We start from the raw sequence: 14202 nt of genomic DNA on the forward strand, positions 1-14202 counted from the left end.
CCGCTTCAATCAAAAGTCCCGTCCAACCTAGATGGCGCTCCATGTACAGTGTATTTGATCCTTCAATTCCGTCCAAGGCCCCGCATTCAATAAAAAAGCCATTTCTCTGAAATCAAAGGAACTTGAATGGTATTCATTAGCATTTGGTCTTGGGCTTTTAATTGAGCGGAATCCTAGTTGCTCCATAGAACGAATTAATATTGCTATTGATGAAAGTCAACCATGGCAACCCTTCTTTGTCTTTGTCTTTTCATCGCCTAATCCAAGGACGACTTTACCACTGGACAGCGACGGGGGTGGGGGAAAATGAGTCATTCTAATTCCAATCAATCAAATTCATTTCTTGTCACACTTAAGATCTTAAGGTGCCAAGCAAGTCATTTTGTGCCCAAGTTGTAGTGAATTTCAAGAGCTCATTGCTTTTGACGCAGTCGTTTGATCGGGGTCAAAATTGCGGATTCTGGTTCGATCCCAGGATTGCCAAGTCCAAACTTCTTTATGGTATTTAAATTACAGCATGTGTTGCTGCTTTAACAACTTAAATTGGCGNCAAGCGATGTTCAACAAGTTGTGCTAGATCAAAGTTTGTGAACCGCCTCTAGTTCAAACAGAAAAACTTTCTGGGGTACCGTTTGGGTAGAGCATTTCAAGAGCTCATTGCTTTTGACGCAGTCGTTTGATCGGGGTCAAAATTGACGAACGCTTTCTGAGTCAACTAAAGTCCAACTTATGTGAAGGAAAATGCATTCGGTTCATCTGGATAAAAGTTACGTTTCCCCCACCCTACCGCGTCTGTCCAGTGATGACGTCGTCCTTGCCTAATCCAAGCGATGCTCAACAAGTTGTGCTAGATCAAAGTTTGTGAACCGCCTCTAGTTCAAACAGAAAGGCTTTCTGGGGTACCGTATGGGTAGAGCATCCGCTTTCCAATTTTCGGATTCTGGTTCGATCCCAGGATTGCCAAGTCCAAACTTCTTTATGGTATTTAAATTACAGCATGTGTTGCTGCTTTAACAACTTCAATGGGCGAACCTGTGGTCATTCCCGAGGGTGAGATAATAATCAATGTTGACTGTGACAACGGAGCGGGAATATCCCTCAATTGGGACACCCAAAATCACATGGCACGCCGAGCGAGAGAGAGCTACCATCTGACTTCGTAACAAACAAAACAAAAAAGTTTATACAGAATTGATATTTTGTTATTACTTATGACCTCTCATTGAAACACGTACTGCCTGAATTAAGCCTTGAAGAAAAGTCGAAACATAATGTTCGCACGATATTTTGTTAGACACTTGAAGGGATCCGTATCAGGTTTACGTTTTCGTTGTCTATGAGGGCTTTTTCAAGTTCAAATATTCGCATCCGTCAAGACATTTTATTGGATATAAAGTTCAGCTCTCGTCTTTCACTCGTGAAATGGGCTTTTCTTCATCCTTCAGTACTTTAAAATATAACATCGAGAAACTTGTTTGATATCGACAAAAGACATGCCAAGAGAGTATAATATTACGACAAATAGTTTCTTGACGCTTTTCAAGTATAAATTGCGCATTTCTTAAATATTGGTTTCCACGGACGAATCGGTTTCCTGTCCATAAAGGGTAGACTCAAATGTCAGAAAAAACTAGGTTCAAGGAACAACTTGTGCTCTTTGAAGAACTCATTGGTTGGCACACTGTTCTACGTAGATTCTACCTCTACAAACTGCTTAGGCTCGAGAGAAATAATCTGCTTTATTTATAAATTTGACTTGAAGTTTGAATTCAAACTTATTCAAATTGCAATCGGTTCCATTATCTTAATATCAACCTCAACCTCAAACAAAAAACTATTTCTAGATAATCATGAGAAAAATGTTTGAGGTGCTTTACTTTGGGCGGTCAATTTGCTACTGCTCTCACGTCTTATGCCAGATCTTGGATTTGAAACCTCAAATTTATGATGATTTGAGGTTGAATGTTATGCATCTGTCATATCAAACAAATAGGTTCTCCACCATGATCAAAAGACGTTCATTGGATTTAATGAATGTGCAATGCCACTGGCATAGTCCCATGAGATACCTTGTTCTTAAACAACTTCTGCATCAACTGTCTTTGCCCGAGCGAGGGATCGGAATCTGCCGGAATTCTGATTTCGTATCCCACTCCAGGAATGGAGTGATCCGAAGGCGGAATAAGGACTTGGGTGCGAATAGCTTGGTGAAGTTTGGGGTCAAACTGATGTCTTCCAATGAGATGTTTTTGATGGCGGGCTTTCCAAGTACTCATTAGCAACGGTTGCTGGGTATCTTCCAAGCCATTCCATTCGCAACGTTTCTGAAAGTCAAACCTGGGATTTGAAACAAGGAGTTGTGATAGCTAAGCGATGTACCGAGTGCGCCGGAAACCGCGTCCCAGTTTTCAAACTTGATATTTTGATGACAAATTCAATAGCATTTTTGTATTTGTTTTGTTTTGAGACGTGCTCTATATAATCTCTTAGCTTGTGCTTAGCTTGTGCTCATTTTTTTTAGATTTGTTGATTTAAAAATAATTCTTACAAAAAAGAAAGAGCTATGTCAAAAAGTTACGCGCCTTCAAAAGGGGTTCAAGGTTGGGGGACCTTGCCAAAACCTTTGACTTTATTACAAAGTTTGTCTGCCAGTCCCGCAACAGTTTTGAGGAGAATGGAGAACATAAAAAACAGAAAAATGCTGGGAAATTGGCTTCAGTTCGGACTCCAAGGATGATTGCTAATGTGAAGGCCGAGGCCATTTGAAGTCTCAGGTGGTCCACCAAAGTGGCATTTGACATGGGTGTGTCATCAACAACAACAAGGAGAGTTGTCAATCAAAACTTAGGACTTCAATCAAGAGCTGTGACAAATGTTCATATCTTAGCATTCCTTCAGAGAGCAAAAATGCTTGAAAGAAGCAAGACTCCCATCAATGCTCTGAAGAGAAACCTTCCAAGACTGTAGTATCTGGGTGGATATTGAGACCAAGGCCTGACCAAAACATCATGCTTCTGATAATGCTTTTAAGGCAGATGTGTCCAAGGCATGTGTCAACTTGGACAAGGAATACGTGGTCAAGACCTGTCATACCCTTAGGACTTGGGTGTAGGCTTGTCTTATTGTTCAGGGAGGCATTTTTGAAAATGAAATAGTCTCATAATTACCAGACAAATGTCATTTTATACATGTATCTATTTAGTTATTTAACTACTCACTTCTTATCTAAGCCATGGAATATTATCATTTGGCTTCTGGGACGCAGTTTCCGGCGCACCCGGTAAAAGATAACTCGAACGAGGCAAGAATCTTCCCCCAGAATCCCCGGTGGCGTGGGTTTAAATCCCGTTGTCCGAAGGAAACGTGGTGCAATAGTTTGGGTAGTTTGATGCCAATTCAATCCTTGTCTTTCCCAACCCTTCTCGACAGAAAGCTTTTAGACATTATCTAACCACTCTCACGGAAGAAGTGTTGGACTGGTCAGGAATTGCCAACATCAAATTTTAAACTTATTAACAAAGGGGTCGTCACAGAGTACGTTCGTCTTAACGTAGATAAATAGAAAGGGTGTACGGAATAGAACAAAAATTAATTCCATGGTTTTAATCAATCGCGTTCAGTGTAGTCCAGTGACATCTGGATATAGGAACCTCTAAACATTTACGAAAAAATATCTGTGACCGGATTGTTCCTCTAACCATACCGAACTATTTTTGGTAGATTATGATACAGGAGTAATGACCGATGACTAGATTCTGACAAAATATGTTGTTTTCACCTGGAGCAAAAATTGCACAAGTTTGACCGTTTGGATGTCCGAAATAGCTAGGTCAAGGCATTGAAAAGAAATCAGGTTAATGCGACACTATCGATTTTTTTCTCGACATACGAACAACATTTTTTGTCGGAATCTACTGATGACTCAAATGAGCGAAATGGCCAGTTCTGATCCTAGTGCATACTGTGTATTATTATCAAAATAAGGAAGTGTTTTTCTTGCTATTTGGCCCGAATGACCTGATTTTTTTTTTAAATTCCAGTATTTTTTTTGTAACAACTTGGAGGAAAATTCAGCATCTCATATTTGTCTGTAATGGTTTGATGAGAAAAAGCACAGATTTGTTGGAATAATCCAGTGCATTTCCTCCAAAAAAAGGTTACTATTTCCGGATTCTGCATCTTAAGGTTAATTCGGTGTCATTAAAAATGGTTCTGTTATCAGGATTGTGCCTATAACCGAAGTTCCTATAACAAGACTTCACTAAAAAGATGAATAACACTGTACTTACAGTTAGACTCATGAGGTGCAGATAGTTGGAGATCACAAAGCACACCATTAATACTAATACAATCAAGGTCAAAAGGGCACAAAACGCTTGATAAGGCCGAAAGAAAAATATCTTTTGGCATCTCTGAACCCACATGATAACCAGGAATGTTTATTTGTTCACCAAGTAGAATCCGTTGAGTCTGCGATTCCTTCTACAACCACACCGAACTAAAAATGAAATGTTCATCTCCCGCAACTTGGATGAAAACAATTGCAGTACGACATCCTTTACTTGCGTTTCTGAAGCGTGGCAAAAGTGAAGCCAACCAAGTCAACCAATTTGACGATCAGTTTCCAGCTAAGACGACTTGTTTGATGTGATGATAAAATTGGAGTTTGAACCGGGAGCATTCAGTAAGCATTCAAGTATTGTCTGGAGACATCCATACTTTAGCCTTTAGACCAGCAGAAATCAACAGAATCATGTAGATTCTGCTGAAGTGTGCCATCTCTATTTTCGTATTACTTTACTTATAATCCCTGATATGTAATCAATAACATATTGTTTCCAGTGACAACGCGCTTTGTCCTATCCAGAACCTGAGGAACTTGTGTTCAAGAAAATGCTTACAAAAATCATCAAAAATGTATGGTAATTAGCTAAATATGTTTTTCCTGAGTAAAAAGTACAGATGCTTCATTTTTTCCGAGTAGTATTAGGCTTGAATTTGGAAGTTGACGTTCTCTTGAGATTGCTTATCAAATCTGAAAGTATTTCGCCCACACCAAGAATGGTTTTAGCTTTAGCTGCCTCAAGCAATGAAGGTAAGTTTTTTTCCATCACCAGAGTTGTAGTTGTTAAAAAAATGGGATTTCATGTTATCAAAGAAGCAAACAATTCTAAGGCAAATCAGTAAAATCGAAGGACTTTCAACATGTTCTAAAATTCCTCTCCTTCTCGGATTCGTCAATGACAATCTTCTTAACTTTGATGTCCGGTTCAAGGCCTGAAAACCGAAACTGATGTGGTGAAGTCACGGTCCACTGACTAAGTACGCCATTTTCCATTGAACAACTCTAACTAGCTTCATTTTGTTTCTCTATTGGCAGGAAGATCTTAAACATTGGTATGATTCATTATCGAGAAACGCCAATCAAAAGTCGTAGTTAATAAAGAGGCTGAAGTTTGGCAAAGCATATAGCATAGGTATCTTCGATTAAATGCATGTGCAATAACAAGATGGCTTGCTTTGTGAACGTTGGTAGATAACACTTCAACAAATAAACAAAACATCTGCTATATGTTATGATCATCAGATCCTTGTCCGCTGAACGCTAGTCACAATGAGGTTGGCCGTCAGTTTCGTTCTTGTTTTTGCCTTGGCATCCAATGGCATTGCCACTAAGTTGCAAGCGAGCAATTTTCTCAGGGTTGATGGTAAGTTGGGAAATCGGCACTAAGTGCCAGTCCTTCCTTAGTTTTAACGCTCTGTCGCACGTTTAGGAAAAAACTTCATGTACGGCGATGACATTGTCTATCTCTCTGGTACCAACGCGGCATGGATTCAGTACGGCAACGACTTCGGAAATGGACAATGGGATTCCTCAACAGGTGTTTCGGTAGATTGGTTTGATTATCACGGAACCTCCCTAACGTTTTTGCTTTTTTTTTGGGAAAAGGGAGTAAGTGGACCAATGAGATCAAGCTTATTGGTGATTCTGGTGGGAACAGCGTAAGGGTTTGGGTACATGTGGAAGGCGACAATAATCCGCAATTTAGCGATGATGGTTACGTTTTGGGCACAGATGGCTCTGACACTCTTGTGAGTGATCTTCGAAAGTTGGCTGATGTGTGCCAAGACAACGACATTTTTCTCATCCCAGTCTTATGGAATGGGGCTTTAATGCGAAATCAGAACGTCGTGTAAGTCTAATTTCAAAGAATAGTTCGGACGAAGAGCCATAAGAGTTGAAAAGTATTCAAACTTCTCTTCTTTCTTGGGCTCCTTCATTGTTTAATTTGCTGCCCTCTAATTTTCGTGGGGAATATGTAGGCCTTGTTGATCCGGTTACATCTTTCAAGTCAGCCTTGGACAAATTTTTAGATAGCATTCCTGATCAACCATATATTCAAAGACTAGCTCGGTCTGCTAACTCAAATTGGTTGGTAGACCAAATATCATATAAAGATTGAAAGGTAATAAATAGACGAATTGTAACCTTTCATTTTAATAGTACTGGGGGTTACATTCCCTGTAGCGACTAGAAAAGCCCGTGAAAAAAACAAATTTAAAAAAAAGAAAAATTTCGTCTGCAGGAACTTGTTTTATGACGATGCCAAAATGGAGTCCTACATTGATAACGCCCTAACTCCCATGGTCGAAGGTTTGAAGGACCATCCAGCCATTGGAGCTTGGGAGATAATGAACGAACCCGAGGGTTCCATTAGCATGCTCTCAGACTCTGAGCCATGTTATGATACCACCCATTTGGATTGGACTCGAGAAGCCTCTGAGATTCGAGGTCCTGGGTGGTCCGGAGCCAACCTTAAGTACAACCTTGTCCTGAAGTTCTTGAACGTCCAAGCCTCCGCGATTCGAAGAGCCGATTCCAAAGCCTTGATCACAGTAGGATCCTGGTCAGAATGGAGTCAAACCGATTCTAGCCAAGTCATGGATGATCCTCAACACAAATATGGCTTCAATCACTACAAGGTGTGTGTCGGGAATGACGGTAAATCTTCAAAATGAATAATTAAAATCCTGAAGGCGATCTTGGCTCTAGGATGAGTGCTTGATCAAGGCTGGCGGACAGAGTGACGGGATCTTGAGTTTCTGGCAGTTCCATAACTATCCGTATAATAACCAATGGGATACTGGAGCGCCCTGGAGTGGTCACCAAGCTAGTGACTACCAAATGGACGCACCTCTTGTCGTTGGAGAGTTCCCCGTGGAATCCCTGGAACGCAGTTTACCCAATGGAGACACTACAGGCGATTTGGTATCAAAATCTGAATCTTTGGCCTGGCCAGACACCTTGAAGGAGTTCATGAACTGATCTATTTGTTCTTTTAGGCTAAATATGTTTACGAAAATGGATTCAATGGAGGTTGGTCGTGGTGTTTGGGTTGTGACGGCAACGCTCAACATGATCAAGATGTGGCAGAAGGACTCGAAGCGTTGAAAGGCAGAAATGACCATGGACAGATTGATATCACGATTCAATAAATGCAAATAACCCTCTTTTATGAGCTCGTGATTGTTTGAATGCTACTCTGCCGTTTACAAGACTTGAAGTCGATGTAATTTCGTGAAAATAAGGAGGGAAATTGAGAAAACGCACTCAAAGTACAAGTTCAAATTTCATGATACTTTTTCTAAAATATGGACATGTCCCACTACTACATGCTTCATGAAGATTTGCAATCACAATGTTGGAAACGAAAGCCCACTTCAAAGGGTTGAAATTAGCTATTTAACATTATTCCTTCATTTTATCCAAGCCTTTATAGGTCCAACTTCGAATTGCATCAAAACCACAAAGGCCTTGACCTGGGCATAAGCATGTCATTTTGGCTCAAATTCAAAGTCTCGTTTGCAACCTCCAAAAGAAAAACATCTTCCAGCACCTTTTTTACTTATTCCAAGGACTTCTAGGGATGTGGACTACGAACTTATTCCGAAGGTTAGGCAAAGCACTGGCAGGCACTGTTTGTTTGCTGGTACGTACTACCATAGAGGAAGCAAGGCCGAGAAAGTGCGATGGGAGCTAGCCAGACGGACTCGCTTCCAGAGCTGATGGGTGACAGCTGAAAGGCTGTAAGGGTATGGTAATTGGTATCTGACTTTTCAATCGGCTACAGTTGCACTCAGCTGCAGTAAAAAAAACCCATTACATTCTCGATTTTTACTCTTCCATAATACTTTTTCTATGGTACTACTGCCACTGATCTGATGCAAATTTGACAATTCAAAAACTTATCCTCCGAAGCGGAGTGTTTTTATTGGTACAATGAACAAAAAACATTCGAATTAAAACGAATTCGATTGCCCAAATTTATATCTCCAGACCTGTGTAAAGTACTTTCTTGAATGTAATTGATTTTAATTTCAAATACATAGGTTTGAAATGTAATTAATCGCAATAATAATATTTTCAAGCTTGTTCAAGTACAATGAACTTTGAATTGTTATTCAATTACATTCAATTCACTTAATTACATTTTGTTTCTTCGTGCACAAAAGAATTGAACAATAAGTCATTTGCAAACGCTTTACGGACCCTGTTTTGAAACCTTCTTACCATTTTCGCTTACAATTCACCCTCAAGGTTTGTATGAATTGTGTGATTCTAAAAGCATTTACCTTCGTTATCTGAATGGCATTATTGATGTTTCAGCCATATCCATATCTTTTAAGAATTGTTTTCAACTAGACATTTTATAACTTCGTCGTTGGTGTTTGGAAATGCCAAGAAAATTGTTGGCACTGCAGCTATTGATATTCATGTTTAGGCGAAATTTACGAGAAATATTTGGTGTTAAGATATTCAGCGCTACTTTGGCCGTGTCTAACAATGTTTGTCCCTGCTCAAAGATTCATTTGACCTTGAACCCCAAGCTTTCAATAAGAGGAACTATCGAATATAAACAGTAGCCCTTTACTACAATTGAGCTGATTTTTGCCTTCAGCTAATCGGTAATCCTCCCATCATTTGCCACCAAAACAATGTTCGCAAATGCAAATGAGCCCAGTCTTGATGTCAGAACCAAAACTAAGGGCCTGCTGAAGATCGGCAAGAAGCAGAAAGAAGTGAGTGAGCCTTTTGGTGTTCATCCTCGAACCATTGGTGAGTGCAGTTCTTTGAGGGAGTGGGAAAGATTTTCAACAGCCACAAAGAGTGGCCCTTAACTTCTTTCCACCCTGTACAATACATACACTCCATTTGACGGCTTTTACAAAAAATATTTAAGTTTCATCACGTGTTTGTTGCGTTTCAATTTTTACCAAATTCCTTCAGTCTGATCATCTCTTCCTAAGAATACACGTATTGATAGGCACCAACTAGTGGTAACTCAAGTTGTCTTTTTTCACGTTTTTCCATGAACTATAACGTAAGTTTTTATATCCAATTGCCTTAGATTTTCACACAACGATGGTATCGATTTTAGAGATCACTCATCTGCTTTGTCCTGGACCATGGTTTCAGGTTGCTTCAACGTATGGTTTTCACCTAAGGGTTATAGATATGTGCCTACATTAAAACTCAACTTTACGTTGATGTAAATGCAAGACAATATTCTTGAGCTTAAAGAGCAAGACGATCATGAAAAACAATGATCAGGTAATTCTAGCCTGAAAAAACACCCTAGTACATGAATTACTAAGCAAAAAAAACTTTTTCCCATCTTTTTATTTTTCATTTTTACGTTTTCGGAACTTATTTTGGCTGATTTTTATAACTTAAAAAACAATTTTGACCAAAATGACAAACAATTTTTCTGACCCCCAGTGATTACACAACTTCTCGAAGAAAAACGAAAAATATCTCAAGCTAACCCTCATTACTGTAGCGTTAACACCCCGTAACGGTTACAGTACAAGAAAGAATTTCAAAATTTGACATCCAAAGATATCCCCAAACGAATGTGGTTATACAAGAATGCAATTGAAAACTACAATATCCGCATTGCCTTGATGATTGTATTTATGTGTTGCATGTTTACGATATTTGATTTGCAAGAGGGCTTATCTCTTTCAAACGGATCTCTGATTCTCAATATTGACATTTTCACACATTATTGCGACACGACAATCCGTTAACGTGGTTGAACTCTGGAAAACTGATCATGCCACAAATCAAAACCGGCTCGTCAAGTGAGCCTTTGAACAACAGCACGTTCCAAGTCGAGTTCCGACCCGAATGTAAAATGACCCATGTACACCAATTGACCAAGGATACAAGTGCCCAAGTGGTTCTGTAATCTGATCAGCACAATGGACGATTCAATTCTATTACCCCAGGCATATCCCTTTCCAAGTTTCTTCTTGCTTTCGGGCTAGATCTATCCAGCCTTAGCTCAGAACTACGTTGATTCCAATGTTCCATGGCAACACGAGCGATTGGAACATAAGAGAGAAAAGAAGAGAGGAACACCCAAGGTTGATAATCCCCATCACACACCCCAAAAAAAGAGGAGGATCAGACAGACGATGATGGGCTTTCAGTTTGTTCAGGGACGCTGGCCACGAAGCACTGACTGCTCTCCACACTTTTGCAACATATTCCAGGATCAGTTAAGCATGATGAGCTGAGGTTTGGCGACAAGCACGAGTCATTAGTAAACACATCAGAGCTCGGATTCGTTGGAAATTCCCCAAATGGAGGCAGACCGACTTGAACGATAAGTGCTCACATCACATAAGGTGAAGTGATGAGTTGATTGTGGTTCATAACAGCAACTAATGTGAAAGGCCATCGCTGTTAAGGAAAAACAAAGGTGGGTCTTTGTTGGTTGAACATTAATCGTTACGTAGCGACGTTAACCTTTTGGATGAACATGAAAGAAGCCGCCCAAAGCAAATGTGTTGGATCTTGGAAATAAAGTGCCAAAGAATGGCAAGACTAGATCTAGTCGATACGTAGTCTTTGAGGTTCCATGGAAACGGGATTTGTCGTCAACAAGTACCAAATGCAAACGGAGGACTGCCCTCAAAAAGTCCTCGATTGGCCGGTTTTAAATCAATGTTCAGAAATTGACTCACTACAAAGGTAAAAGAATAACTTGGAAAGTGGCGAAAGTCCATTCTAGCTTTAACAAGAGACTCATTTTGAGAACTTGATCATCCATTTTATAAACGAGTACTTAGCTCGACTCATATCTCAGCTTTCTTTCGTACCTTCTTTCAACAAAACTAATCATACAATACTTTAAAAATTCTACGCTCCAATATGTATATTGTTGGCAAAGAACACGCCCTAAATTTGTGCTTTGGAGATGTAACCTTTACCGTAACAGTCTCATTCAGGAGCAAAAAAATTCAAGGCCTTGGCCTGAGGCTCCAATATTTACGAGGACTGAAGTTGTACCAACGCTTGGCATTGTGATTTGATGAGAGCGCCTCTCTTTCACATTCATTCAAAAGGCCAGATATGTCTCATTTATAATGCATCGTGACGAATCATCCCATTCTTTTCAGAACCTTCAGAGGGATTCAATAATGGCTTGCTTGCGCGAGTTCGGTGCTCATCTCCGAGATTTGAATTTCAATTCTTCGCCTTTGATGAATGGCTCTTTGTTGGCTTCATCGCCCCATTCCTCCTCGTCCTCCGATTCGTCCCTTGGGATCATTCTGGCTTGTGTTCTGAGTCTGGTCGGATTAGTGGGCGCCTGCCTCAACATTCTGGTTATCTTGGGCGTGTACGGCAATGCCCGTCTGGGAACCACCGTGAACAAGCTTCTGATTTGGATCTGTTGTTTGTCATTGCTCGAAGCCACGGTGGGCATCCTGATGAAAACACTCATCTTGGGTACGCGGAAGTCACAAAAAGCAAAAAGTGGATACCTAAATACTCGTGATTTAAAGTGCTGACTGGCAGTGCAGGTTTTCTGTTTTAGACCGTATTGTGATTGCTGCAACGCTTCAGAACCCTAAAGAGCTAGAGGGCGCTATAAATCTTAAATTGAACTTGGTAACTGAAGTCTCTGTATTAATTCCTAGAGGCCGTGTTGGCTTTGTCCACACCATCTATACATACAGTATCCAGCAATTTAGAGCCCTAAAATCCTATTTTCTAACTTGTTGACCCTTATATTATTACCTCGTTTTTTAACTAACCAAGGAAATTATTCTCCATTACTTTAAAACTCTACCTCAAACCAAATGAAGAATAGGGTTCAACTATCAAAACAACAATATCAAAGCATAATCAAAGACATTTTCCCCATGGTTTGCCTTTTTTGGGCGCCATCTGTCGGTGAAATTTTGCAAAAACGATTTAAATCCACAATAAGTGAAACTGAAGGCAATTTTCTTGTCGAAATAACTCTAGATCTATCACGAGTTTTAAGCACATTCAACATACCATATAATGCATAACTATTTCGCTTGTATGTGCGTACGTATGGAGATCAAATAGTCAAATATAACATTTCCCGTAGGTGGATGGAAAATGAAGAAAGGAGGTAAATTGTGAAGAGAGGTTGATTCATTTTTTGAAAGATGACTTGCTGCCTTAGAATGCAATCCATGATAAATATGAGATCATAGCAATTTCTTAAAGTCATTTTTGTAATGTACTATTTCTTTCCTTGGGCTTTATCGCGATCTTTTGAATCGAACACCGATGAGACCAGACGCGAGTTTTTTAAACGCTCGTACCTCTGAGTTAAGGCTTGGACGTTACCCAGAATGAGTGTTCGCTCACCACTTTGCCGAGTATATTTTCATACTGGTTAATGTCCAAGTCCATAACTCCGAGGTACGTACTTTTAAAAACTGGCCTCAGTGTTTGTTAGAGTTACGTTAAATTGTGTCTTTCAACCCGAGACTTTGATGAGCTTCATCCCGTTCTTTTCAAACTTATAACGACATTCTGTGAATGTGCTATACATAAACTTTTAAAACTCAATTAATTAGACCCAAGACAAAATGTATGGGAATTGAATTTGGGTTAGAGTTATTTTAGATATTTTGGGTCCATTTCATTGTTCGTTTGTTTAATTAATCACAATTGGAAAATGGTTGAAGCATTTTTAGATTACCATTGCTCTTTTCGTCTCCAGTAAAGAATTTCTGAGTAGGTGGTCCACACGGCCATGTTGGTGCAAAACCAAAATTTCTACATTTTTTAAGCAATTCAGTTTTTTTCTAACTTGACACGAAAACATTTGTTAAACTGGATAAGGGATCAAAGGACTTCAATTAGGGTTCAGACTTTCCGTAAGAAGCGCCACTGGGAAGGGCTGTGCAAGACTGAAATATAAGAATAGAATCAATCTCACATGACTAACAAGCAATACAGTATGGCACTTAAGTATGGGACTCAAAAGTAAACCTAATTTTCTCTTAATTGGTTCAATTTCTTGCCCTTAAAATTTGCAAACGCCCTCTGTCAACAATGCTAAACAACTTTGCAAAAACACTCCTAGTCGAAATTTCAAACATGAAGGCCGCTACTGAGCTTCGAAATGCAATCGTTGAGCTTTACAAAGCAAACCATAGCAACAATGAAATCAGAAAGATCCTTGGGCCGGCCAGAGTGACCGCAAAGCTGGTCAGGAACACCGTCAATCGGTTCGTGGAGACTGGCAACATCAATGACAAGCCCAGAAGTGGCCGACCTACAACAAAGCGTACTCCAGAGCTCATCAGAAAGGTCAATGACAGGATCCGCAAGAAGAACAGCCAAAGTATGAGAAAGATTGCAAGGCAGGCTGGTGTCAGCCACACCACTGTCCAGCGGATTGTCAAGCATGACCTAGGCCTCAAGGTGTACCGGAAGTCCAAGCTCCACCTCATCAGTGATGCTACAAGAATCAAGTGGATGAAGAGGAGCCGAGTTTTGCTTCGTAAAATCAAGCTGGATGACCTTGGCCCAGTGTGCTGGACAGACGAAAAGATTTTCACGGTCCAGCCCATCCACAATTCCCAGACCAGCAGGGTGATCGTCAAGAGCTTCTGCGATATCCCTTTGGCAGAGAGAGCCATTTTTCGCCACCAGAAGCCCGCCTCTGTCATGGTGTGGGACGGGGTAATGTCGGACGGGAAGAAGTTGCCTTTGGTGTTCATTCCTCTTGGTGTCAAGATCAACCAGCACAAGTACCGTGACATGTTGGAGTCCGATGTGGTCCCCTGGCTCCAGAAGACCTATGGCGATGCCCCATTTGTCTTCCAACAAGATGGAGCGCCTGCCCACACTGCCAGAATGGT

At 40.3% G+C, this 14202-nt stretch overlaps 3 protein-coding genes across 4 annotated transcripts in view; 2 read left to right on the plus strand and 1 right to left on the minus strand.

Annotated features, from left to right (window-relative positions):
• Positions 1-15: 15 nt before the first annotated feature.
• On the minus strand, positions 16-4573 carry LOC131879811 (uncharacterized). The gene is made up of 3 exons (XM_059226244.1): positions 4290-4573; positions 2070-2324; positions 16-121 (listed from the first exon to the last, which is right to left on the minus strand). The coding sequence occupies exons 1-3, from the start codon at positions 4422-4424 to the stop codon at positions 113-115; spliced, it is 399 nt and encodes a 132-aa protein (XP_059082227.1). The 5' UTR covers positions 4425-4573; the 3' UTR covers positions 16-112.
• A 977-nt stretch (positions 4574-5550) lies between these two features.
• Positions 5551-7510, plus strand: LOC131878931 (mannan endo-1,4-beta-mannosidase-like). The gene is made up of 6 exons (XM_059225087.1): positions 5551-5708; positions 5775-5882; positions 5951-6194; positions 6588-6984; positions 7055-7270; positions 7345-7510. Exons 1-6 carry the CDS (start codon positions 5615-5617, stop codon positions 7495-7497), a joined length of 1212 nt encoding a protein of 403 aa, XP_059081070.1. The 5' UTR covers positions 5551-5614; the 3' UTR covers positions 7498-7510.
• A 2395-nt stretch (positions 7511-9905) lies between these two features.
• LOC131879641 (uncharacterized) overlaps positions 9906-14202 on the plus strand; it is a 9886-nt gene continuing 5589 nt past the window's right edge. The window contains exons 1-2 of one of the 2 annotated variants that reach the window (XM_059226000.1): positions 9906-10769; positions 11470-11800. In XM_059226000.1, coding sequence (XP_059081983.1) covers positions 11491-11800 — 310 coding nt within the window. In that variant the 5' untranslated portion in view covers positions 9906-10769; positions 11470-11490. Of the gene's footprint in view, positions 10770-11310; positions 11801-14202 lie in introns of those variants that run through there. The other variant, XM_059225999.1, reaches the window with a different exon arrangement.

The sequence above is a fragment of the Tigriopus californicus genome, chromosome 4, assembly GCF_007210705.1.
Source record: "Tigriopus californicus strain San Diego chromosome 4, Tcal_SD_v2.1, whole genome shotgun sequence".
Classification (NCBI taxonomy): Eukaryota; Metazoa; Arthropoda; class Copepoda; order Harpacticoida; family Harpacticidae; genus Tigriopus; species Tigriopus californicus.

What these genes read in the sequence shown, in the direction of transcription:
- LOC131879811 (XM_059226244.1), bottom strand. Translation starts at nt 4,424, where the DNA reads ATGTGGGTTCAGAGATGCCAAAAGATATTTTTCTTTCGGCCTTATCAA. An exon ending in TGCACCTCATGAGTCTAACT is followed by an intron (nt 2,325 to 4,289) that starts GTAAGTACAGTG and finishes TTTGACTTTCAG; the next exon opens with AAACGTTGCGAATGGAATGG.
- LOC131878931 (XM_059225087.1), top strand. Translation starts at nt 5,615, where the DNA reads ATGAGGTTGGCCGTCAGTTTCGTTCTTGTTTTTGCCTTGGCATCCAAT. An exon ending in CAATTTTCTCAGGGTTGATG is followed by an intron (nt 5,709 to 5,774) that starts GTAAGTTGGGAA and finishes TCGCACGTTTAG; the next exon opens with GAAAAAACTTCATGTACGGC. An exon ending in ATGGCTTCAATCACTACAAG is followed by an intron (nt 6,985 to 7,054) that starts GTGTGTGTCGGG and finishes TCTTGGCTCTAG; the next exon opens with GATGAGTGCTTGATCAAGGC.